Source organism: Festucalex cinctus, chromosome 10 (assembly GCF_051991245.1).
Source record: "Festucalex cinctus isolate MCC-2025b chromosome 10, RoL_Fcin_1.0, whole genome shotgun sequence".
Taxonomy (NCBI): Eukaryota; Metazoa; Chordata; class Actinopteri; order Syngnathiformes; family Syngnathidae; genus Festucalex; species Festucalex cinctus.
In genome coordinates, this window is record NC_135420.1 from 2315762 (window position 1) to 2342500 (window position 26739).

General features: G+C 39.6%; 1 protein-coding gene and 1 long non-coding RNA gene across 5 annotated transcripts in view; one reads left to right on the forward strand and one right to left on the reverse strand.

Moving 5' to 3' along the window:
- rfc4 (replication factor C (activator 1) 4) overlaps positions 1-26739 on the reverse strand; it is a 152363-nt gene that overhangs the window by 68099 nt on the left and 57525 nt on the right. For all 4 annotated transcript variants that reach the window (XM_077535475.1, XM_077535472.1, XM_077535473.1 and 1 more), the window contains 4 exons: positions 6597-6716; positions 6043-6121; positions 3526-3605; positions 3302-3421 (listed from right to left, as the gene is read on the reverse strand). In XM_077535475.1, the coding sequence (XP_077391601.1) occupies positions 3302-3421; positions 3526-3605; positions 6043-6121; positions 6597-6712 (395 nt within the window). In that variant the 5' untranslated portion in view covers positions 6713-6716. The remainder of the gene's footprint in view (positions 1-3301; positions 3422-3525; positions 3606-6042; positions 6122-6596; positions 6717-26739) is intronic.
- LOC144027705 (uncharacterized) overlaps positions 24650-26739 on the forward strand; it is a 54850-nt gene continuing 52760 nt past the window's right edge. The window contains exon 1 of the long non-coding RNA XR_013285514.1: positions 24650-26739. This exon is cut by the window's right edge and continues 683 nt beyond it. This is a non-coding gene — a long non-coding RNA (uncharacterized LOC144027705).

A 26739-nucleotide genomic window follows, 5' to 3' on the forward strand; every position in this document is an offset into this window, starting at 1 on the left:
TGTTAAGGTGTTTCTGACAAAATTTTCAACTGGATCCCTTCAACGAGCTCGGCACAGTAGCTAAAAACGTAAAGTATGACATTTATTGTCACCACTAGGTGGCGCTATGTGTATAACTGAATTTTATTGTATAGATGTTTTCAGGCCGTGACTATTAAGTTGCATGAGAAGTTTGAGATTTTTTGGAGCTTGAACATGGGAGTTAAGCATTTTGTCTTTCTGGACAAATGAAATTTTAAAGGCAATATTTGATGCCCCGCCCCCGTCATATAGTATTCCGAAAAGTCAAGATATTTTGCCCAGTTGTTGTCTCAGGTGTTGAGATGATACATGCCAAGATTGAAGTCAATCGGATTAAAACTGTTTGCAAACGGCGGAAAAGTATGACCACAGTGAATGTGCAAAAATGGGCCAAAATTGGACATTCAAAAATTCATAACTCACTTCCTGCACATTTTTGCTACATGGTCCCAATTGACTTTTTGTGCGTCCCGGGGTGCTACACGTGCCTGCCAATTTTCGGAGCTCTAGGTCAAATGTGCCGGGATTGGTTTTTATTTTTTTTATGCTAGGGGGCGCTATAGAGTCTCATTGTTATGACAACATCAGAATATCATATTTTTCGCCTGGCCCGAAGAGTGTGCACATTTCGGTGAGTTTTCGTAAATGTTTAGGCCCTCAAAAAATGCGATCGTTGAAGAAGAAGAAGAAGAAGAAGAAGAAGAAGAAGAAGAAGAAGGAAGAAGGAAGAAGGAAGAAGGAAGGAAGAAGGAAGAAGGAAGAAGAAGGAGGAAGAAAAAGAAAAAGAAGGAAGAAGAAGGAAGAAGAAAGAAGAAGAAGAAGAAGAAGGAAGAAGGAAGAAAGAAGGAAGAAGAAAGAAGAAAGAAGAAGAAGAAGGAGGAAGAAAAAGAAAAAGAAGGAAGAAGAAAGAAGGAAGAAGAAGAAGAAGGAAGAAGAAGAAAGAAAGAAGAAGAAAGAAAAAGAAGGAAGAAAAATAAAAAGAAGAAGGAAGAAGAAGAAGGAAGTCAAGAAAAAGAAGAAGGAAGAAGAAGAAAGAAGGAAGAAGGAAGAAGAAAGAAGAAGAAGAAGAAGAAGAAGAAGAAGGAGGAAGAAGAAAGAAAGAAGAATAAAGAAAAAGAAGGAAGAAAAAGAAAAAGAAGGAAGAAGAAGAAAAAGAAGGAAGAAGAAGAAAGAAGGAAGTCAAGAAAAAGAAGAAGGAAGAAAAGAAAAAGAAGAAGAAAGAAGAAAGAAGAAGAAGAAAGAAGAAGAAGAAAGACGAAAGAAGAAGAAGAAGAAGAATTTTTACAAAAACAATAGGGACCTCGCAGCGGTCGCTGCTCGGGCCCAAATAATCCCCACTTACGGTATTTTGTACAAAATTTGTAAAGTCATTGTAAGTGTGATAACTAAGTCATTTATGAATATTCTTTTACTTCCCATCACTCAAAATGTTCACTGGCATTAGACCGATCCTAACATATGTACTTTTTTATTTTGTTATATTTATTTTTAATAGCCTCTATGGACAATAAAAGCAACATTGTGCAATGCGTACGAGCGATAATGTGTAGATATATACTTTTATAAAAAATACCAATCAGGGCAAATCATTGCCTAAAAATAAAAAAGGACGCTGATTTTTTGCAGATCTTAATCACCAAAACCCTTTGAGCTTGACACACTCATCACACCTGGCAAAAAAAATATTCCACATGTTAAGGTTTATTATGCTATTTTCAAATAAATTCGGCTTCCAATGTGCCAGTACCCCAACGTGCCAGTACCCCAACGTGCAAGTACCCCAACGTGGCCCGGGCTGCTAGGGCCCTTTATAGCTGCTCGCAGCTCTAGTTTGTATTTATTTTTTTTAAATTTAGCTTAACACATGCTAATGACCCTGGAAACTAGGGGTGGGACGATATGGGTAAACCACTATTCGATACTGTGACGATATTTGGCTCAAGATATTGATAATATCACAATACACGATATCTACGATTTTTGATATATTGTCAAAACAAATTTAGCAACATATCACAATATGACTGAAAAAGCCCATAAAAAGTAAAATGTCTAATTATGCATTTATTCAATGCCAAAACTTTGTACAATGTACAAAGTTCTGCATAATGCCTCACTGCCTCTGAGCCTTTTAACTGTAAACACTGTAAAGTGAGACAAAAAGTGCATAAACATTTATAACATAACACTGCACAACTGGACACAATATATCGATATCTACCGTCATTGTATTGATTCTCCCACCCCTACTGGAAACGCTGCAATTTTTATTTTTTTTTTAAAAACAAATAGTCAATATAGTTATTTTATTTATTTGTTTATTTAAAATAAATAAATAAATAAATAAATAAATAAATAAAAGAAAAAATATTTTCATTTATGGATCTAAATTTCCACTATAAAAAAATAGTAACTACTCCCTACACTTTATTTAAAAAAAAAAAAAATTGTTGAAATTTTAGAAAACTTTATTTACAGTAGAAATCTTTAGGGATCTATTTAGTTGCTTTTAATTTTTATTTTATAATTAATAAATTAAAATAAATACATAAAAAAAATTATGTAAAAATGTATTATTATTTTTTATTATTATCAATAATTTCTATTATTATAACAACAACCCCGGAAACTCACAAATCTGTTAACTCATTTGCTCCCAACAACGTGTAAATATGTTTCTTTTTTTTTATGTTTTAAGTGTCCCAAAGACATATTTATACGTTTAGTTTTTTTTTTTTATGCCAGAGCATACAAAGGCTTTGAAGCAGCCTCTCAACTGCAAAGAACGGTTGCAGAAATGCTAGTTATTATACAAACGGCCAGCAGGTGGCAGCAGAGCAAAGGAGATCAACCAGGGCCATGTAGAAAAAAGCTAAATTACTTACAATTTTAAATAGATTTATAAAAACTGATGAAACTTAGCTCTCTTCTAATGCTAATTGCTGCAAAACGGAAACAAATGGAAACATACTTTTCTTTCCTGATCTTTTGATAGGTTCCCTGCTTTTATAGCAATAATATACAATATTCTGTGGGCCTTGCAAAATCAGTCAAAATCCAGTAAAACAGCCGGGAGCGAACGGGATTGCTTCTGTGAAAATGGCTGTGAATGAATGAGTTAATATAGTTTAAAAGGATTTTTTTTTTCTATTTTACTGCAAGTGAATATCGGCTTGAAATATCGGTTATCGGCCTCCTTTACTAATAATCTGTACCGTTATCGGCCTTGAAAAAAACATATCGGTCTATCACTAATGAGAACTTCTGAAGTCGTCCTCACTCTGGCCGAGTCCCTGCAACGGTGAGCTGAGCAAAGTTTTTGACCTTCTCTCTGATGACCTGAATCCCCCTTTCATCTGAGGCATTGAGCTCAAGCACTCTCTGCTTGTATAGCTCCAAACTGTAAAGAGGAGAGAGAAGACGCCAGGATAAGTACAGCAGTCAACACAAAGCGAATTGCAATGTTTGTTTGCCCCTGAAAGACACATTAAACACACCACTCACCCATAAAGTTCTCTTGCAGCAGCTATTATGGTAGAGGTCTTTCCTGTTCCAGGTGGACCGTAGAAGAGCAAGTTTGGAAGCTACATTTGCGACACAAGTGTAATGGGCAAAAATACGTTTTTAAAGCGCAGTATCCTTGAAAGTTACAGCATACACTTACACGGTATCTCACAAAAGTGAGCACTTTAATGATATATGTAACATAGATGATAAAACGCTAGTCAGGTTATTTCATTCATATTAGAGTTTCACTGGGAGGTCGAATCTCGGATTCAGGAGGAACAGTGTGGTTTTCGTCCTGGCCGTGGAACAGTGGACCAGCTCTACACCCTTCGCAGGATCCTCGAGGGTGCGTGGGAGTTCGCTCAACCAGTCCACATGTGTTTTGTGGATTTGGAGAAGGCGTTCGACCGGTGTCCCTCGGGGAGTTCTGTGGGGGGTGCTTTGGGAGTACGGGGTGCCGGGCCCCTTGATACGGGCTGTTCGGTCCCTGTACGACCGTTGCCAGAGTTTGGTCTGCATTGCAGGCAGTAAGTCGGATTCGTTTCCGGTGAGGGTTGGACTCCGCCAAGGTTGCCCTTTGTCACCGATTCTGTTCATAACTTTTATGGACAGAATTTCTAGGCGCAGCTGAGGCGGGGAGGGGTTCTGGTTTGGTGGCCTCAGCATTGCATCTCTGCTCTTTGTAGATGATGTGGTGCTGTTGGCTTCATCAAGCCGGGGCCTCCAGCTCTCACTGGAGCGGTTCGCAGCCGAGTGTGAAGCGGCTGGGATGAGGATCAGCACCTCCAAATCCGAGACCATGGTCCTCAGTCGGAAAAGGGTGGAGTGTCGTCTTCAGGTCAGGGACGAGATCCTGCCCCAAGTGGAGGAGTTCAAGTATCTTGGGGTCTTGTTCACGAGTGAGGGCAGAATGGAGCGGGAGATCGACAGGCGGATCGGTGCAGCGTCTGCAGTGATGCGGACGCTGTATCGGTCCGTCGCGATGAAGAAAGAGCTGAGCCAAAAGGCAAAGCTCTCGATTTACCGGTCGATCTACGTTCCGACCCTCACCTATGGTCACGAGCTGTCGGTCGTGACCGAAAGAACGAGATCCCGGATACTAGTGGCCGAAATGAGTTTCCTCCGCAGGGTGTCCGGGCTCTCCCTTAGAGATAGGGTGAGAAGCTCGGTCATCCGGGAGGGACTCAGAGTCAAGCCGCTGCTCCTCCGCGTTGAGAGGAGCCAGCTGAGGTGGCTCGGGCATCTGGTTCGGATGCCTCCTGGACTAGGTCTCTCGGCTGGCCTGGGAACACCTTGGGATCCCACCGGAGGAGCTGGTTGAAGTGGCTGGGGAGAGAGAAGTCTGGGTTTCCCTCCTGAAGCTGCTGCCCCCGCGACCCGACCCCGGATAAGCGGAAGAAGATGGATGGATGGATGGATGGATGAAACCTCTCAAGAGTCGACCTCCTCCTGCCAGGCCGGTAGGGGGCTCTTTGTGGCCCACAACTCCACTTTCGCCTTTTGACATCTTGGCTATTATTCATCCAACCTTCTGCAAATTCTCTTTCCATTCCACCACCTGCTTAAAACCCCTTTTGCGCCTTTTACACATGCACACACACATTTTTGGACTATCTCATCAGACCCAGAAGTGGGTCGCCAACCAACTGTGGATGGACTGAGGGCTTTTCGCATTCGCCAACGCTGGGCTTTGGATGTTACTGATTGACTTTGGGAGTGTTGTTATTGAATGAATTTGATGAAGTGCTGAATTAATTATTTTAATCATGTCTGTTCATATTTACTGTACATAATTACATTTTGGTATTGACAATTGTTTTTTTTCCCCACTTAATACACTTTTTGCAAATCAATCTCAGTTTCCTGTCCACTCTCTTCTGAGCGAAATCGTAGCACTTCTGACGAACTAGCGTACTAATTGTACTATATATTAATATCTACTTTTCTAGTGTACTGGTTTGCTCTGGCTAATTTGGCCGCCAGTGCAGCGTTACAATATATTTTCATGGGACAACACTGAGGAAAACATTCATTGAATATTCAAATTGCAATGAATATTCAACGAATATCTGAGGATATGGTTACTTTGACTCTGTATTGCTGCTAAACAATTTACTGTTCAAAGTTTTGCTTTAGAGAACGTGAGAGATTACATTTCATTAAAAAGTTTATTAGTCACGTGCAGTGTTGTCACAGTTAGAGTAATCTGATTACCCCTCAAAAAGCAATCTAGTTACTTTACTGATTACTTTGTCAAAGCAACTTAGGCACTTTGAGAAAGTAACTTAAAAAAATAAGTAACATATCAGTTACTTTTTGAGTAACTTAGTTGCTTTGACAAAGTAACTTAAAAAAGTAACTTATCAGTTACTTTTTAGTACCAATTTCCGCCCTTTGCTGCCTCAACATAAGAATGACAACGGGTTAAAGTGTTCACAACACAGCAGCTATGTTAGTTAATTAATGTGTGCACAACATAACAGTTATGTTGTTATGATAAAGCAACAAACTTACATCAGCTCCTTCCAGTGACTTCTTCAGCACCGCTATGGCTTCTTCCTGAAAGGCGACTTCGTCAACCCACTTTGGCCTACTACGATAAAATGAAGAGCCAGAAATTATCTAGTAAGCATTCTGCGTACTGCTGTTAAAATATTCACAACACTCTTCCAAAAATCTCAAGATTTAGACATATCTGCTATTGACGCATGATGCTGGATAGCAGTGATTTCCAACCTTTGAGTCAAGGCACAAATATGAAATTTGAAAAATCTTACAGCACACCAAATGTCACAAAAAGTGGATATACATGTTATGACTCGTGTCAATTATGTACTTTCTGACATCTAATTGTTCTGTCTGTCTCTATATGTCGCTGGCATAGATGAACAAAGAAGTGTTATTTGTTATTTTTTGGGCCAAGTAAAAGTGACAATTTCCCGAGGCAGACCTTAAAAGCTCTCACAACAAACTAATGTGCCTCGGCATACTGGTTGAGAATCACTGCAGTATTGGAAGATCAAGAATAAGATATATTTGACAAATTTAATTCGGTAGTTGATACATACTATTTTTCAACCCATGGAGTAAGCTTGGATTTCTTCTCTATGCTGAACCCTGAAGCACACTTGTCCTTCGGAGATCTAGTCGTCTGAGCAGTTGTTGCTTTCAAAAATGTTTGCATTATTCTGTGTTTTGTATCAAACAAAGTTGAAACAACAAAGGAAAACAATAAAGAACAGAAAATATATAAGCAACAAAAATTAACTTCATAGAAAACAGTTACTCAATACTAACAGTGTAATACAGAAATTGGAGTAATTGGAGTCCCAAAAAGGACGGGTTTGTGAATTGACATGGAATGAACGAACACAGATACAGATGCACCCGTAGTTTTTAGGACTGAAGGATTGAAGATTAGGGCTGCCACAAACGACTATTTTGCTAGTCGACTAATCACATACAGTAGTTGTGATTAGTCGACTAATCGGATCGGATTGTCAGCCTCCTTAAATAATTGCCCAAAGTCTTTTCTACCCTTTTTCCTCAGAAACCCCCCAAAACTGAAACACATTTTGATTATGTATTCATTTCATTTTAGGGATATAATTATATCTACATAAAACAATAAACTATCTGTTCAACTAAGGATGTAGCCAATTTTAGCAAAGGTAGCCAGCATTTTTTTTTTTTTTTTTGACGACGACTTAGGCCAATATTTTTAAGGGGCTGATAAGCAAGCAGCTACTCTTATATAACCATCATTAGCATATAGCTTGAATTTGTTACGATATATATACAAGTTAGTAATAAAGATGGTGACACGTGAACGGTAACAGAATAACAGTACATTCAACTTTTATTAAAGTGCAGTGTGTACCAGAATTCCTTGTGCAATAAAAAAAAAGAAGACAATTATGCACATTATGTACATTTTAACTTTTAGCTCAAATACTGTTACCTTTAACATTTATAACAAATTCATTTGAGTTCATTTGAAAATAAAACCAAAACTAAATAGCAACAAGAGCTGCGAGCAGCTATAAAGGGCCCTCGCAGCCCGGGCCACGTTGGGGTACTGGCACATTTGGAGCAAAATTTCTTTGAACATGGCATGATAAACCTTTACATGTGAATTTTTTTTGCCAGGTGTGATGTGTGTGTCAAGCTCAATGGGTTTTGGTGATTGTTAAGATCTGCACAAATCAGCGTCCTTTTTTATTTTTAGGGAATGAGTTGGGGGTTAGGGATACCTGATTGGTATTTTTTGCAAAAGTATATATACCCATCATTGCTCGTACTCATTGCACGATGTTGCTTTTATTGTCCATAGAGGCTATCAAAAATAAATAAAACAAAATAAAAAAGTACATATGTTTGGATCGGTCTGATACCAGTGAACATCTTGAGTAGTGGAAAGTAAAAGAATATTCATAAATGACTTAGTTATAACACTTACAATGAGTTCACAAATACCGTGTTTTTTCTTTTTTTTTATGCCTCAAGGACCAGGTGGCGCTGTATTTATAACTGAATTTCGTCATAGAGATACCTTCACACCTTGACTATAAATATACATGTCAAGTTTGGGATTTTTTGAAGCATTTACCGGGGAGTTATTAAGCATATGCTTCATTCACGATACTGCTTTTAACGTCCATAGAGGCTATCAAAAATAAATAAAACTAAATAAAAAATACGAATGTTTGGATAGGTCTGATGCCAGTGAACATTTTGAGTGGTGGAACGTAAAAGAATATTCATAAATGACGTAGTTATCACACTGAGAATGAGTTTACAATTTTTGTAAAAATACCGTAAGTGGGGTATTTTTTTTTTCTGCCTCAAGGGCTAGGTGGCGCTGCATATATAACTGAATGTTGTCATAGAGATACCTTCAGGCTTTGATGATAAACATACATGTCAAGTTTGGGATTTTTTGGAGCATGTACCGGGGAGTTATCAAGCATATCCTTTTTCATTGCGAAACGTATTTATAATTTTTGTAAAAATACCGTAAGTGGGGTATTTGTTTTCATGCCTCAAGGGCTATGTGGCGCTGCATATATAACTGAATGTTGTCATATAGATAGCTTCAGGCCTTGACTATAAACATACACGTCAAGTTTGGGATTTTTTGGAGCATGTACCGGGGAGTTATTAAGCATATCCTTTTTCAGTGCGAAACACAAATTTTGATGCCCCACCCTCATAATATAGTATTTCGAAAAGTCAAGATTTGTCCCCCTGTTGTTGGCTCAGGTCTTGACATGGTCCAGGTCAAGTTTGAACTCAGTCGGATGAAACGTGTAGAAGTGGGCAAAAGTATGCCCCCTGTAAATGTGCAAAAATCGTCAAAAATGGGACATTCAAAAGTTCGTAGCTCACTTCCTGTTCATTTTAGCATAAGGGTCCAAGAACTTTTTTGTAGGTCTTGGGCTCCCTCATACACCTAAAAATATTCGTTGTTCTTGCTTTAACGTGCAACCGGGGCTGCTTCGTTAAAAATTTCTAGGGGGCGCTATTGAGTCTTTTTTTTTCAGAAATAGCACAATCAACAATACAATATTGCTCATTGTACCAGGCCAGATGTGTGTGCCAAGTTTCATGAGTTTCTGTGCATGTTTAGACCCTCAAAACTGGCATTGTTTTCTTGGCGAACAGCGCTTAGCCACGCCCACAGCAATTCACGAAAACTCACAAACTTCGTGTTGTGACATCGTGAAGGCCGAAACCCTCATCTGAGCAAATATGAGGTAGGTCCAGTTAACGTGTTTGGAGAAAAACGTAGAGGAAAATTCGTAAGAAAAAAAAAGCCACTAGGTGGCGCTATCAGTAAGATGAAATATAAGTTCGTAGATGTCTTAAGGGCTGGACTCTCATCAAATGTGTGAAATTTTGAGAAGATAGGATCATCTCGGTCAAGTTAATGCAGCTTTTATTGTCACGAAAAATCTTCAGACTTTGCGTCACCGTAGCGGCCACGCCCTTTGTCGAAAAGTTACAATATTCGGTGTGAGGCATGATCAACATCTTAAGGCTTTTCTGACCAATTTTCAACTGGATCCCTTCAACGAGCTTAGCACAGTAGCTAAAAACGTAAAGTATGACATTTATTGTTACCACTAGGTGGCGCTATATGTATAACTGAATTTTATTATATAGATGTTTTCAGGCCGTGACTATTACGTTGCCTGAGAAGTTTGAGATTTTTTGGAGCTTGAACATGGGAGTTATTAAAGCCACAGTGTGTAGCTCACGACCGCCATCTATCGGTCAAACAAGATAATGCAATGATTTTAAGCACACGAACTACGGCGTCCCAGAGAGACCCTACTTCAACAGCCTACCACCAATTTCACCGGAACAGAACGCAAACAACTTCTGGTATTCCCTCGAGTGATGACGTAAGTGAATTGCATTTGTTAGACATACTGTACAGATCCCCAATATTTGTGATTTAGTCATTTAATTTCAGAATTAATATTTTTGTCGGCATTGTTAGGAAATACTGTACGTCAGCTAATGATAATGGCTATGTTCATATTTGTTAGTGCAACTAAACCATGCAACAGAGAACACACAGTTATGTTATGTTTTATAGACATGTGGACCATCTCAAAGAGGGCGAGGAGGGGGCGAGGGAGACGACGAGGAAGAGAACGCGGTGTCTCGTAACGTACAATTATGTCATCATGGAAAAATAATTCCATTCGAGCATGCATGTGAATGGCTCAAAACATACCTTTGCTTGGAATATGTGGTATTTAGATTACATCGTTTGCTGAATTGTTTAGTATATCGTACAAAAATAATGGTGTAAACTGAACTACACATCTGCAACTCAGACTCGTAATTCCCCCCATGTCTTGTTGCTACTAACCACTCAGAAAAGTGCTGCTTACAAAAACATTTGAAACCCTTTACTCAGATATCGATTTGTCACCATATTGAACAATTTTACCTAATAAATATCACTAAGCAACTTAATTAGTTTTGATTGAAGATACAACAGCTTCCTTGTACTTCGATGTGCAGGAATTTACATGGCTTTCACAAATAGTCTTGCTCATGTAATAATGTAATTCATTGGCTCAGTGACTTTCAGTTCATTGTTTGGTACCTCATCTGACATACAATTGTTACCTTCTTGCAGAGACTCGTACAGGAAATGACCATGGAGGAACATGAAGATATCCAAGTCCAGCTGATAGACTGACACCAAGAAATACTTTTTGACACATTGCTGACACATCAGCACCACCATGATTTCCTGTACCTGGATCCCAGACTGCAGCACCTTGGTGGACTTGTGGCAAATAAGTGACACTTTCCCAGATCCTCGAGGACAATACAAAGGTTTTTTACCTGGCATATAATTAGTCCATGTCTGACACTTCTTGTTGTAGTTTGTATAACTTGTATATTGTTGTTGTGTGTTAATTTGTACATTTTGAATAACTAAAAAATACTATTTCCTTTGGCGTAAACATGCAGTGTTCATTCGACACCTAACCTAACACTATTTTACATGACTAGAGATGTAAAACATCAAAAGCCTGGAGAATTATTATAAATGCTTGCAATGACAAGGAATTCTTCATTGGCCAATGAATGTAAGGTACAGTACATGAAAATGAATAAATAAAATAAAGTAAAATAAAAGTCTACATGAAATGAACATATTAACCAAAAAAAAAAAAAATGCTGTTAGAATATAATGAGCTACATGAATTGCAGTTGTTCCAGAAATTTACCAATACGCTGTGCATGTCAAAATATGGAAAATAGACATACAGGTTTGGGCCAAAAGTAGTGTTACAGAGCAGGTATGTGTTGTACACAGCTAAAATATCTGATTAACTCAATACCATGATGTTTTTTTTTTGTGTGTGTGTGTGTGTGTGTGTGTGTGTGTGCTGACATTGTCCCCCATTAACATTGCAACATTCCTCAAACTCTCCCGAACACATAGTATGATCTGTAACACTACTTTTCGCCTACTCTATGATGTTATTGGGTCAAAATTAAGGAAGGCTTGTCCATTGATTGTGTGAACAGACTGCAGTAAAAATGAAGTCACTTCAATGTTTGCTGGTTTTATTAAGTTTTACATGCTCCTTGACTGCACAAGTACATGTTATGGAGTGAGGGCATGTTCCCACCAACGATGATATCATATTCTTCAAAGGCTTGCTGAGGAAAGTGAGGGAGGAGTCACTCCATGGCTTCAGACACCTGGTCAGCAGGTCCTGTGTAAAACAAGTGGTGCTTGTACATGTGACCATTCCGTATTGCTTCACACAAAAAGTTAATGTAGTGTGCAATGCCGTCCATATGTAAATGACATTCCAAGACGTCGGCTGACTTCAGTTTGTTGCAGCTCAGATATGGTAGGTGGAGATACTGGTGGTACAACACCGAAGCCTTCTGGGGTCCTCCATTCAAGTGTCCTCATTCGGGGCATTCCAATTTGGCTGCTGACTCTCCCCTTGATATTTTTTTTTCTTGCAGGTCGGTGATGTATTTAAACGGTGCATGAATGCTTGTATACATCAGAATATGGTTCTGGAACCCCTCAAGTTTGGCTGTTGATCTAGTGTGACACAAACAAAAACAAAATTATAAAATAAAATAATTGATGATACTACTATATGTCACCAACTTTCCAACAAAGCCCCCAAAATAGAGGTAAGATCTTTAGTTTTTGGGCCCAAAACATTGTATTAGCTAGATAAAAGTAACTTGACTGCATAGAATATGCAAAGGCTGCTTGCTTGTCGAGTTTCCGTGTAAAACGTAGCAGCCTGTAAATTCTTGTGCACCCAATTACACAATGGACCAGTACACACTTGAGTGAGAGAGTTCAGACTCAAGCAGTGCTTACGGTACAGCCAGCATTTAAGTCCAGAAAGTTATTCCCTGCCGAAAATTAATTTCGAGAACACTATTTTCACCAACCACAACGAAAATAATAATTTTCAACTCCTCCACTAATACAGTATGCTTTAGATTCTCCATTGAAGTTATGGGCAAATATACCTCCGAAATCACAGTTACATTACATTACACAATAACTTGCGCATTTACTCTAAATATAACGTGCCAGCGGGAATCTTTTTTTTTTTTCCAAAGCAAGTAGCTACATAACGAAATCGTTCGAGTGGTGCGGAGTTGCTAATCAACAGCTACAGTGATCGTAAAACAAAGGTACGAACATCGTATTAATTAGTACGGTGTATACTTTTTCTCTCGCTCTCAAAACGTAAACACAAATGTACTCTTACTTACCGGTCAAGTAGAAAGCAGTCGAAGGCACCGGCACGTCCCAAACCTAGTCTGTTCCTCATTTCTCTCCATCTGGCAAATGCGGCTACAATATAAACTCTTGTTTTGTCGCGCTGAAATAAAATAAATTCCCAAAGCAATTGTGATGCTTGATAATGCTCTCTTCGGGGACCGGAAACTCTTCTTCTTCGTGTACATGCGGTCGCCATACAAACCGGAAGTGCGTCTGCAAAGGCGTTCCAAAAACGCGTTAAGAAATGGAGCGCTGAAATTTGTCGTTGACTGCACCCGTAGCAGAAACATGGCGGCGAAACATGGCGGACACTAGCAGGTGAGGCGCGGTCATGTAAAATAATTAGTGATTTATATACTTACCGTTATATTTTAAAAAAGTATGTTTATGCGATACAACATTCTTTTTACTTACTACTAACACAAACATTTGTTTTTTTTAAATGAATGACTTTTTATTTCACCACTAGATGCCACTGTATAATACTGAGTGTACCTTTAAGCATTTGCTCTTTCTGGACAAATGAAATTTTAAAGGCAATATTTGATGCCCCGCCCCCGTCATATAGTATTTCGAAAAGGCAAGACTTTTTGCCCAGTTGTTCTCTCAGGTCTTGAGATGATAAATGCCAAGTTTGATGTGAATTGGATGAAAAATGTTTGCAGAGGGGGAAAAAGCATGACCACAGTGAATGTGCCAAAATAGGCCAAAATTGGACATAAAAAAATTCATAGCTCATTTCCTGTACATTTTAGCTACATGGTCCCAATAGACTTTTTTTTGTGCGTCTCGGGGTGCTACACGTGCCTGCCAATTTTCGTTGCTCTAGCTCAAATGTGCCGGGCTTGGTTTTTATTTTTCTACGCTAGGGGGCGCTATAGACACTACGTTATTATGACAATGTCAGAATATCAAATTTTTCGCCGGGCCTGAGGAGTGTGCAAAGTTCGGTGAGTTTTCGTGAATGTTTAGGTACCCAAAATTGCGTTCGTTTGCGGAGAATAAAGAAGAAGAAGAAGAAGAAGAAGAATAACTAGAGCTGCGAGCAGCTATAAAGGGCCCTCGCAGCCCGGGCCACGTTGGGGTCCTTGCACGTTGGGGTCCTTGCACGTTGGGGTACTTGCACGTTGGGGTACTGGCACGTTGGGGTACTGGCATATTGGAAGCAAAATTTCTTTGAAAATGGCATAATAAACCTTTACATGTAGAATATTTTTTTGCCAGTGTGTGTGTCAAGCTCAACGGGTTTTGGTGATTGTTAAGACCTGCAAAAATCAGCGTCCTTTTTTATTTTTAGGCAATGAGTTGCCCTGATTGGTATTTTTTGTAAAAGTGTATATACACATCATCGCTCGTTGTACTCATTGCACAATATTACTTTTATTGTCCAAAGGGGCAATCAAAAATGAATTAAACAACATGGAAACGTACATACGTTTGGATCGGTGTGAAGCCAGTGAACAATTTGAGTGGTGGAAACTAAAAGAATATTCATAAATGACTTAGTTATCACACTTAGAATGAGTGTACATTTTTTGTACAAAATATTATCTGTATTTATAACTGAATGTTGTCATAGAGATACCTTCAGGCCTTGATTATAAGCATACATGTCAAGTGTGGGATTTTTTTTGGAGCATGTACCGTGGAGTTATTAAGCATATCCTTCATTCACAATATTGCTTTTAATGTCCACAGAGGCTATCAAAAATAAATAAAAATATATATATGTTTGGATAAGTCTGATGCCAGTGAACATTTTGAGTGGTGGAAACTAAAAGAATATTCATAAATGACTTAGTTATCACACTTAGAATGAGTTTACATTTTTTGTACAAAATACCGTATGTGGGGTATTTTTTTTTTATGCCTCAAGGGCTAGGTGGCGCTGCATATATAACTGAATGTTGTCATAGAGATAGCTTCACGCCTTGACGATAAACATACATGTCAAGTTTGGGATTTTTTGGAGCATGTACCGGGGAGTTATGAAGCATATCCTTTTTCAGTGCGAAACACAAATTTTGATGCCCCGCCTTCATCATATAGTATTTCGAAAGGTCAAGATTTTTCCCCCTGTCGTTGGCTCAGGTCTTGACATGGTCCAGGTCAAGTCTTAACTCAGTCAGATGAAACGTGTAGGAGAAGTGGGCAAAAGTCTGCCCCCTGTGGATGTGCAAAAATCGTCAAAAATGGGACATTCAAAAATTCGTAGCTCACTTCCTGTTCATTTTAGCATATGGGTCCAAAAGACTTTTTTTGTAGGTCTTGGGCTCTCTCATACACCTAAAAATTTTCATAGATCTTGCTTAAACGTACAACCGGGGCTGCTTCATTAAAAATTCCTAGGGGGCGCTATTGAGTCATTTTTGTAAAAATAGCACAAACAACAATAAAATATTGCTCATTTTACCAGGCCAGATGTGTGTGCCAAGTTTCATGAGTTTCTGCGCATGTTTAGACCCTCAAAACTGCCGTTGTTTTCTTGGCGAACAGTGCTTAGCCACGGCCACAGCGATTCGCGAAAACTCACAAACTTCGTGTTGTGACATCATGAAGGCCGAATCCCTCATCTGAGCAAATATGAGGTAGGTCCAGTTAACGTGTTTGGAGAAAAACGTAGAAGAAAATTCGTAAGAAAAAAAATTACCACTAGGTGGCGCTATCAGTAAGATGAAATATAAGTTCATAGATGTCTTTTGGGCTGGACTCTCATCAAATGTGTGAAATTTTGAGAAGATAGGATCATCTCGGTCAAGTTAATGCAGCTTTTATTTTCACGAAAAATCTTCAGATTTTGCGTCACCGTAGCGGCCACGCCCTTTGGCGAAAAGTTACAATATTCGGTGTGGGGCATGATCAACATCTTAAGGCTTTTCTGACCAATTTTCAAATGGATCCCTTCAACAAGCTCAGCACAGTAGCTAAAAACGTAAAGTATGACATTTATTGTAACCACTAGGTGGCGCTATATGTATAACTGAATTTTATCATATAGATGTTTTCAGGCCGTGACTATTACGTTGCCTGAGAAGTTTGAGATTTTTTGGAGCTTGAACATGGGAGTTATTAAGCATTTGCTCTTTCTGGACAAATGAAATTTTAAAGGCAATATTTGATGCCCCGCCCCCGTCATATAGTATTTCAAAAAGGCAAGATGTTTTGCCCAGTTGTTCTCTCAGGTCTTGAGATGATAAATGCCAAGTTTGAAGTCAATTGGATGAAAAATGTTTGCAAAGGGGGAAAAAGCATGACCACAGTGAATGTGCCAAAATAGGCCAAAATTGGACATTAAAAAATTCATAGCTCACTTCCTGTACATTTTAGCTACATGGTCCCAATAGACTTTTTTGTGCGTCTCGGGGTGCTACACGTGCCTGCCAATTTTTGTTGCTCTAGCTCAAACGTGCCGGGCTTGGTTTTTATTTTTCTACGCTAGGGGGCGCTATCGAGTCGCATTGTTATGACGACTTAATAATATCAAATTTTTCGCCGGGCCTGAGGAGTGTACAAAGTTCGGTGAGTTTTCGTGAATGTTTAGGTACCCAAAATCGCGATCGTTTGCGGAGAATAAAGAAGAAGAAGAACTAGAGCTGCGAGCAGCTATAAAGGGCCCTCGCAACCCGGGCCACGTTGGGGTACTTGCACGTCGGGGTACTGGCACGTTGGGTACTGTCAAATAGGACAAGGACCTTCTAAATTGTTTCTGACAAGCCTTGCGTGTGCAAAGTTCCATCAAAAGCCCAAAGATGGTGTGAAGTTCCCAAAATAAAATCAAAATGGCGGACTTCCTTTTAGGTTTAGCATACGGCTACAAAATACTTTTTTGTAGGTCTTAGGCTGATAGGTATGCCTCCCAATTTTCACAAACCTAGGTCAATCAGAATTGGAAATGCTCCATAAAAATGTATAGAGGGTCGTTATTGAGCACACCGTTGGGGTACTTGCACTTCGGGGTACTGTTACATAGAACAAGGACCATTTAAAATGTAAATGTTTTTCCATGCCTTGTGTGTGCAAAATTTCATGAAAAAGGCCAAAAATGATGCCTAATTCCCAAAATAAAATCAGAATAGCGGACTTACTCTTAGGTTGAGCAAATGGTAACATTATACTTTTTTGTAGGTCTTGGGCTGATAGGTATCTGTCCTAATTTTCACAAATCTAACATAATCATACAATCGGAAATGCTTCATAAAAATGTCTAGAGGGCGCTATTGAGCCATTTATTGCAAATTGCACAAGAAATCTCTAAAATATTCATGTTCATGACAAGTCTGATGTGTGTGCAAAGTTTCATGAGTTTTCGCACATGTATAGACCAAAAAAAAAAAAAGCAAACAATGCATCGCTCTGGCAACAGCGTCCGACAAAATACAAAACTTTCGATAACTTTGCATCTTAAACATCTTAAGATGAAACACATCAAGTTTGAAGACGGATACATTTTGTAGGAGGAGTTCGTGAAAATAAGACCCCTAAAAAAGGCCACAAAAAATGGCTACAAATCCCAACGTAAATCAAAATGGCGGACTTCCTGTTTGGTTTAGCATATGATTCCAAAAGACTTTTTTGTACATCGTGGGCTCATATGTATGCCTCCAAATTATCATAGCGCTAGGTGAAACGTACAAACGGGAATACTTCGTTAAAGAGGAGGAGTTGTTTTTTTTTTTTTTTTTTTAGCTCAAAATGTGATGCCCGGCCCCTGGGGGACTTCCTGTTGGGTTTAGCACATGACACCCAAAGACTTTTTTTTGTACATCGTGGGCTGTTACATATCCCTCCAAATTTTTGTAGCTCAAGCTGCTTTGTACAACTGGGAATTCTTCATTAAGAAGGATTTTTTTTTTTCCTTTGCAAAAAGTGCATGCCACGGCAACAGCGTGCGGCGAAATAAAAAGCTTTCAATAACTTTTCATCTTCAACATCTTAAGATGAATCACACCAAGTTTGAAGACGATTGGATAAACTCTGTAGGAGGAGTTCATTAAAATAAGACCCCTATGAAACGGCCTAAAAAATGCAAATTGCAAATTAAATCAAAATGGCGGACTCTGTGTTAGGCCCCATTCTATTTTCATTGTATCTACTTCCCTTGGGCTCCATCCTTAGAAAACATGGAATTTCTTTTCATTGCTATGCGGATGACAGTCAGAGCTATGTCCCGCTCAGTAAAAAGGACGCTTTCTCATTGAGCCCTCTTTTGTCCTGTCTGGAAGAAATCAGAGCCTGGATGGCTTTAAATTTCTTGAACTTCAATGAGAAGAAAACAGAAGTTATGGTCTTTGGTCCCAGCGGCTCTTCTCATCTTGCCGACTTGGGTCCTCTGGCACAGTATTTGAAGCCAACAGCCTCAAACCTGGGTGTCAAGATGGACAGTGACTTTAAACTGGACCAGCAAATTGCCGCTGTTGTCAAATCCAGCTTTTTTCATCTTAGACAGCTGGCTAAAGTAAAAAATCTCCTATCTCAGCAGCACTTAGAAATGGTAATCCATGCTTTTGTTACATCTCGGCTGGATTATTGTAATGCACTTTATTTTGGGATCAGCCAGTCCTCCTTGCAGCGCCTCCAGGTTGTCCAAAATGCTGCTGCTCGTCTCCTTACTGGTGCCCGGAAGAGGGAACACATAACCCCTGTTCTGGCCTCTCTTCACTGGCTGCCCGTGAAATTTTGAATCCATTTTAAGATTCTTCTATTTGTTTTCAAATCTCTCAATGGTCTTGCCCCACCTTATCTCGCCGAGCTCTTGCACCCCTACACACCTGCCCGGTGCCTCAGATCAGCAGACCAGACTCAATTGGATGTACCGAGGGCTAAGCGGAGGCTTAGAGGAGATCGAGCCTTTGCGGTTGCCGGTCCCTCCCTTTGGAACGACCTACCACTAAATATTAGGCAGTCCCCCTCGTTATCCTCTTTTAAAAGACGTCTTAAAACACATCTGTATTCTTTGGCTTTTGGTGCAAAATGAGACATTTTCTTGGTGTTTTGTGGTGTGGATGAGTTTGACGTTTAGTTTAGTCTGCTTATTTTTGTATTTATTTATCTCTTTATTCACTACTTCTTATTTGTTCACTGATGTATAATGTATTAACTGATGTTTATGTACAGCACTTGGTATACAGCAACGCCTGTTCTTAAAGCGCTTAATAAATAAAGTTGAGTTGAGTTGAGTTAAGTAAGAATTTTTAAACTTTAAATTTGATGCCCCGCCCCCATCATACAGTATGTCAAAAACTTTAGATTTTTTACCATGATGTTGTCCCAGGTGTTGAGATGGTACAGCCCAAGTTTGAAGTCAATCGAGTTAACAGTGTAGGAGAAGGGGGCATAAGTATGACACCTGTAAATGTGCAAAAATGGGCCAAAATTGGGCATTCAAATACTTATACCTGACTTCCTGTCTATTTTAGTGTACACCTATCAAAGAGGTTTTTGTTCATCTGGATGTGCTACAGGTGCCACACAATTTTCGTAGCCGTAGGACAATCGTAGCGGGACAGGGATCCGTTTAACCTCTGTAGGTGGTGCTACAGAGCCATTTTCTTTTATCATGTATGGCGATTTTAAAATATCAAATTTTTCGCCACGCCTGTATATGTAAAGTTTGGTGAGTTTTTGTTCACATTTAGTGTCTCAAAAATGCGATTGTTTGCGGAAAAGAATAATAACAAAGAAAAAGAATAATAATAATAAGAAGAAGAAGAAGAATTCCTTCAGGAACAATAGGGACCTCGCAGCGGTCGCTGCTCGGGCCCTAATAATAATAATAATAATAATAATAATAATAATAATAATAATTTTTACAAAAACAATAGGGACCTCGCAGCGGTCGCTGCTCGGGCCCTAATAACTAGAGCTGCGAGCAGCTATAAAGGGCCCTCGCAGCCCGGGCCACGTTGGGGTCCTTGCACGTTGGGGTACGTGCACGTTGGGGTCCTTGCACGTTGGGGTCCTTGCACGTTGGGGTACTGGCATCTTGGAAGCAAAATTTCTTTGAAAATGGCATAATAAACGTTTACATGTAGAATATTTTTTTGCCAGTGTGTGTGTCAAGCTCAACGGGTTTTGGTGATTGTTAAGACCTGCAAAAATCAGCGTCCTTTTTTATTTTTAGGCAATGAGTTGCCCTGATTGGTATTTTTTTGTAAAAGTGTATATACACATCATCGCTCGTTGTACTCATTGCACAATGTTACTTTTATTGTCCAAAGGGGCAATCAAAAATGAATAAAACAAAATGGAAACGTACATACGTTTGGATCGGTGTGAAGCCAGTGAACAATTTGAGTGGTGGAAACTAAAAGAATATTCATAAATGACTTAGTTATCACACTTAGAATGATTGTACATTTTTTGTACAAAATACCGTATGTGGGGTATTTTTTATTTTTTTTTATATAAGCCTCAAGGGCTAGGTGGCGCTGTATTTATAACTGAATGTTGTCATAGAGATACCTTCAGGCCTTGATTATTAGCATACATGTCAAGTGTGGGATTTTTTTTGGAGCATGTACCGTGGAGTTATTAAGCATATCCTTCATTCACGATATTGCTTTTAATGTCCATAGAGGCTATCAAAAATAAATAAAAATATATATATGTTTGGATAAGTCTGATGCCAGTGAACATTTTGAGTGGTGGAAACTAAAAGAATATTCATAAATGACTTAGTTATCACACTTAGAATGAGTTTACATTTTTTGTACAAAATACCGTATGTGTGGTATTTTTTTTTCCATGCCTCAAGGGCTAGGTGGCGCTGCATATATAACTGAATGTTGTCATAGAGATAACTTCAGGCCTTGACGATAAACATACATGTCAAGTTTGGGATTTTTTGGAGCATGTACCGGGGAGTTATCAAGCATATCATTTTTCATTGCGAAACACACATTTTGATGCCCCGCCTTCATCATATAGTATTTCGAAAAGTCAAGATTTTTCCCCCTGTCGTTGGCTCAGGTCTTGACATGGTCCAGGTCAAGTCTTAACTCAGTCGGATGAAACGTATAGGAGAAGTGGGCAAAAGTCTGCCCCCTGTGAATGTGCAAAAATCGTCAAAAATGGGACATTCAAAAATTCGTAGCTCACTTCCTGTTCATTTTAGCATATGGGTCCAAGAGACTTTTTTTGTAGGTCTTGGGCTCCCTCATACACCTAAAAATATTCGTCGTTCTTGCTTAAACGTACAACCGGGGCTGCTTCATTAAAAATTTCGAGGGGGCGCTATTGAGTCTTTTTTTTTTAAATAGCACAAACAACAATAAAATATTGCTCATTTTACCAGGCCAGATGTGTGTGCCAAGTTTCATGAGATTCTGTGCATGTTTAGACCCTCAAAATCGCCGTTGTTTTCTTGGCGAACAGTGCTTCGCCACGCCCACAGCGTTTCGCGAAAACTCACAAACTTCGTGTTGTGACATCATGAAGGCCGAAACCCTCATCTGAGCAAATATGAGGTAGGTCCAGGTAACGTGTTTGGAGAGAAATGTTGAAGAAAATTCGTAAGAAAAAAATTGCCACTAGGTGGCGCTATAAGTAAGATGAAATATAAGTTCATAGATGTCTTAAGGGCTGGACTCTCATCAAATGTGTGAAATTTTGAGGAGATAGGATCATCTGGGTCAAGTTAAAGCAACTTTTATTGTCACGAAAAATCTTCAGACTTTGCGGCACCGTAACGGCCACGCCCTTTGGCGAAAAGTTACAATATTCGGTGGGGGGCATGATCAACTTCTTAAGGCTTTTCTGACCAATTTTCAACTGGATCCCTTCAACGAGCTAGGCACAGTAGCTAAAAACGTAAAGTATGACATTTATTGTCACCACTAGGTGGCGCTAAATGTATAACTGAATTTTATTATATAGATGTTTTCAGGCCGTGACTATTAATTTAAGGACGCATCTGTTGAGGAAGGACGCATCTGTACTTGCTCCTGCACTCGCTCGTGAATCTAACTACTTGTTGATTTTTGCATTGGGATTTTTAACTACATTGTTGCAGAATGCCTGGCGGAAAAAGAGCTGACGAGATTGAGGAGATAAAATCTTCTCTTAAAAAACTCAGTGGAATGGTTGCCGAATTACTTGAAATGAAGAAGAGCATTGAGCCACTTCTTCAGGAAATACAGCAATTGAAGAAAGAGACACAGGAAAAAGATCGACGCATTGTTGCCTTGGAACAAAAAGTGGATGATTTGGAACAAAATCTTCGTATCAACGATGTGATAGTCACCGGTATCAAGATCAAGCCGTGCCGTGGCCCTTTGAGAGCTGCGGCTAGCACGAGCACGGAAGATTCTGACCAATATTCAGGGAACGAGACTGTGGAACAGCAAGTGACACTTCAACTCAGAGATTTGGGATTAACTGTTGATCCTGCGCACATTCAGATGTGCTTTTCGCTTCCAACTGGAGGGACACGACCACCGGCAGTTCTGATCAGGTTTGTTGACAGAAAGAAAAAGATTGCTCTTCTGAGAGACCGTCACAAGCTTCGTGGGAAACATGTCTACATCAACGAAAACCTCACCAAACGAAATGCTAACATCGCCAAAAAGGCTCGACAAATGAGAAAGAATGGACTCATCGAAAGCACGTGGACAAAAGACTGCCGAATTTTTATTCAAACTAAAGATAACTCTGGTCAACTAAAAACACGAATCGTGAAAGGAGCTAAGGAATTGGCAGCGCTTGAGAGACAACAGTAATTCACAATATAACAACAACAACAACAACAACAACATCATCATCACTAATTACCCAAAGCTGGAGTTGTATATGATTATTTGCTGACTTTGCCAAGGCTAACTCTTGTTTATACACCTGCATTGATAACATGTATTGCTGTTCCCGTTTGAATCTAAATATTGTCTGGCTCGAATTCCGTTTGGACATTTGTTCTAACAGTCAAGGCTACATGATAAGGCTGTATTGTGGCTCCAATGAATCTGCTGTCAATACGCAAAATGGGGGTTGGTGGTCTGGTTCCTGGAATGCAGCTGGCGTAGGCCGCTCTGCTGGGTGAGCTAGGCTGGGCAGCGCACAGGAGTCATCAGACCCACAACATGCAAGCAACCAGTGGTGCTCCCTGACCAGAATCGAGTGCTGAAATTGCTTGAAAGCAATGGGCCGAATGCAAGCCGATCTACTCTTCTGGAAAGCACAACATGTGTGAAAGCTGATCCGAGGTCAGCGAAGACCCTACTGGTGAAAGAGAAGAATTGCGCTTTCCTTGGCTGCTCGCCTGGCGGGGTGGGCTTGCTGGTGGCGTCTGGGGACCGACTCACCAGTTCCAAATGACTGGGACTAGCCACAATCTACACACGGACATTCAAGATGAACTGAGCGAGCAGTGTCTGGGATAGTATGGGATGGATAACGATAAAAATTAATGAATATTCTAAATAATGTATATGATTGATGCGTTATAGTAATGGGTCGATGGGGACGGGTCTCGAATAAGCTTCGGCTTCTACCCGTCAGCCCTTCTTTCGGATGTCAATGTTGCAAATGATGTGATGTGATTGATGTAAACTGTAATGTGTCCGAAAGGAAAAAAATGAATAAACTAAATTAAGTTACATGAGAAGTTTGAGATTTTTTGGAGCTTGTACATGGGAGTTATTAAGCATTTTGTCTTTCTGGACAAATGAAATTTTAAAGCCAATATTTGATGCCTCGCCCCCGTCATATAGTATTCCGAAAAGTCAAGATATTTTGCCCAGTTGACTCAGGTCTTGAGATGATACATGCCGAGTTTGAAGTCAATGGGATTAAAACTGTTTGCAAAGGGGGGAAAAGTATGGCCACAGTGAATGTGCAAAAATGGGCCAAAATTGCACATTCAAAAATTCATAACTCACTTCCTGTACATATTTGCTACATGGTCCCAATTGACTTTTTGTGCGTCCCGGGGTGCTACAAGTGCCTGCCAAATTTCGTAGCTCTAGGTCAGACGTGCCGGGATTGGTTTTTATTTTTTTATGCTAGGGGGCGCTATAGAGTCTCGTTGTTATGACATCAGAATATCAAATTTTTCGCCGGGCCCCAAGAGTGTGCAAATTTCGGTGAGTTTTCGTATATGTTTAGGTCCTCAAAAATGCGATCGTTTGCGGAGAATAAAGAAGAAGAAGAATTTTTACAAAAACAATAGGGACCTCGCAGCGGTCGCTGCTCGGGCCCTAACTAGAGCTGCGAGCAGCTATAAAGGGCCCTCGCAGCCCGGGCCACGTTGGGGTACTTGCACATTGGGGCACTGGCACATTGGAAGCAGAATTTCTTTGAAAATGGCATGATAAACATGTGGATTTTTTTTTTTTTTTTTTGCCAGGTGTGATGAGTGTGTCAAGCTCAATGGGTTTTGGTGATTGTTAAGATCTGCAAAAATCGTCTTTTTTTATTTTTAGGCAATGAGTTGCCCTGATTGGTATTTTTTGTAAAAGTATATATACACACATCATCGCTCTTACTCATTGCACAATGTTGCTTTTATTGTCCATAGAGGCGATCAAAAAAAAATAAAACTAAATAAAAAATACGTATGTTTGGATCGGTCTGATGCCAGTGAACATATTGAGTGGTGGAAAGTAAAAGAATATTCATAAATGACTTAGTTATCACACTTACAATGAGTTTACAATTTTTGCAAAAATACCGTAAGTGAGGCATTTTTTTTTTATGCCTCAAGGACTAGGTGGCGCTGTATTTATAACTGAATTTTGTCATAGAGATACCTTCAGGCCTTGACTATAAATATACATTTCAAGTATGGGATTTTTTGGAGCATGTACCTGGGAGTTATTAAGCATAGCCTTCATTCACGATATTGCTTTTAATGTCCGTAGAGGCTAGCAAAAATACATAAAACTAAATAACAAAAATATGTATGTTTGGTTAGGTCTGATGCCAGTGAATATTTTGAGTGGTGGAAAGTAAAAGAATATTCATAAATGACTTCGTGATCACACTGAGAATGAGTTTACAATTTTTGTAAAAATACCGTAAGTGGGGTATTTTTTTTCATGCCTCAAGGGCTAGGTGGCGCTGCATATATAACTGAATGTTGTCATAGAGATAGCTTCAGGCCTTGACTATAAACATACATGTCAAGTTTGGGATTTTTTGGAGCATGTACCGGAGAGTTATTAAGCATATAATTTTTCATTGCGAAACACAAATTTTGATGCCCCGCCCTCATCATTTAGTATTTAGAAAAGTCAAGATTTTTCTCCCTGTAGTTGGCTCAGGTCTTGACATAGCCCAGGTCAAGTCTGAAGTCAGTCGGATGAAACGTGTAGGAGAAGTGGGCCAAAGTAAGTAAATGTGCTAAAATCGTAAAAAATGGGACACTCAAAAATTCGTAGCTCACTTCCTGTTCATTTTAGCATATGGGTCCAAGAGACTTTTTTTTGTAGGTCTTGGGCTCCCTCATACACCTAAAAATTTTCGTAGATCTTGCTTAAACGTACTATCGGGGCTGCTTCATTAAAATTTTCTAGGGGGCGCTATTGAGTCATTTTTTAAAAAATAGCACAATCCAGGATAAAATATCGCTCATTTTGCCAGGCCAGATGTGTGTGCCAAGTTTCATGCGTTTCTGTGCCGGTTTAGGCCCTCAAAATTGGTGTTGTTTTCTTGGCGATCAGCGCTTAGCCACGCCCACAGCGATTCGCGAAAAATCACAAACTTCGTGTTGTGACATCATGAAGACCGAAACCCTCATCTGAGCAAATATGAGGTAGGTGCAGTTAATGTGGTTGGAGAAAAACATTGAAGAAAAATCGTAAGAAAAAAAATTGCCAGAAGGTGGCGCTATCAGTAAGATGAAATATAAGTTCGTAGATGTCTTAAGAGCTGGACTCTCATCAAATGTGTGAAATTTTGAGAAGATAGGATTACCTGGGTCAAGTAAAAGCATCTTTTATTACCACGAAAAATTACCAGACTTTGCGGCACCGTAGAGGCCACGCCCTTTGGCGAAAAGTTACAATATTCGGTGTGGGGCAACATCTTAAGGCTTGTCTGACCAATTTTCACCTGGATCCCTTCAAAGAGCTTGGCACAGTAGCTAAAAACGTAAAGTATGACATTTATTGTCACCACTAGGTGGCGCTATATATATATAACAGAATTGTATCATATAGATGTTTTCAGGCCGTGACTATTAAGTTGCATGAGAAGTTTGAGATTTTTTGGAGCTTGTTCATGGGAGTTATTCAGCATTTTGTCTTTCTGGACAAATTAAATTTTAAAGGCAATATTTGATGCCCCGCCCCTGTCATATAGTATTCCAAAAAGTCAAGATGTTTTGCCCAGTTGTTGTCTTGGGTCTTGAGATGATACATGGCAAGTTTGAAGTCAACTGGCTGAAAAATATTTGCAAAGGGGGGAAAAAGTATGACCACAGTGAATGTGCCAAAATGGGCCAAAATTGGACATTCAAAAATTCATAGCTCACTTCCTGTACATTTTAGGAAATGGCTTCCACTGACTTCTTTGTGCGTCTCGGGGTGCTACACGTGCCTGGCAATTTTCGTAGCTCTAGGTCAAACGGGCCGGGATTGGTTTTTATTTTTCTACGCTAGGGGGCGCTATAGAGTCGCATTGTTATGGCAACTACATAATATCAAATTTTTCGCCGGGCCCGAAGAGACTGCAAAGTTTGGTGAGTTTTCGTAAATGTTTAGGCCCTCAAAAATGCGATCGTTTACGGAGGAGGAGGAGAAGGAGAAGGAGAAGGAGGAGAAGGAGGAGAAGGAGAAGAAGGAGAAGAAGAAGAAGAAGAAGAAGAAGAAGAAGAAGGAGAAGAAGAAGAATTCTTACAAAAACAAGAGGGACCTCGCAGCGGTCGCTGCTCGGGCCCTAATAATAATAATAATAATTTTTACAAAAACAATAGGAAC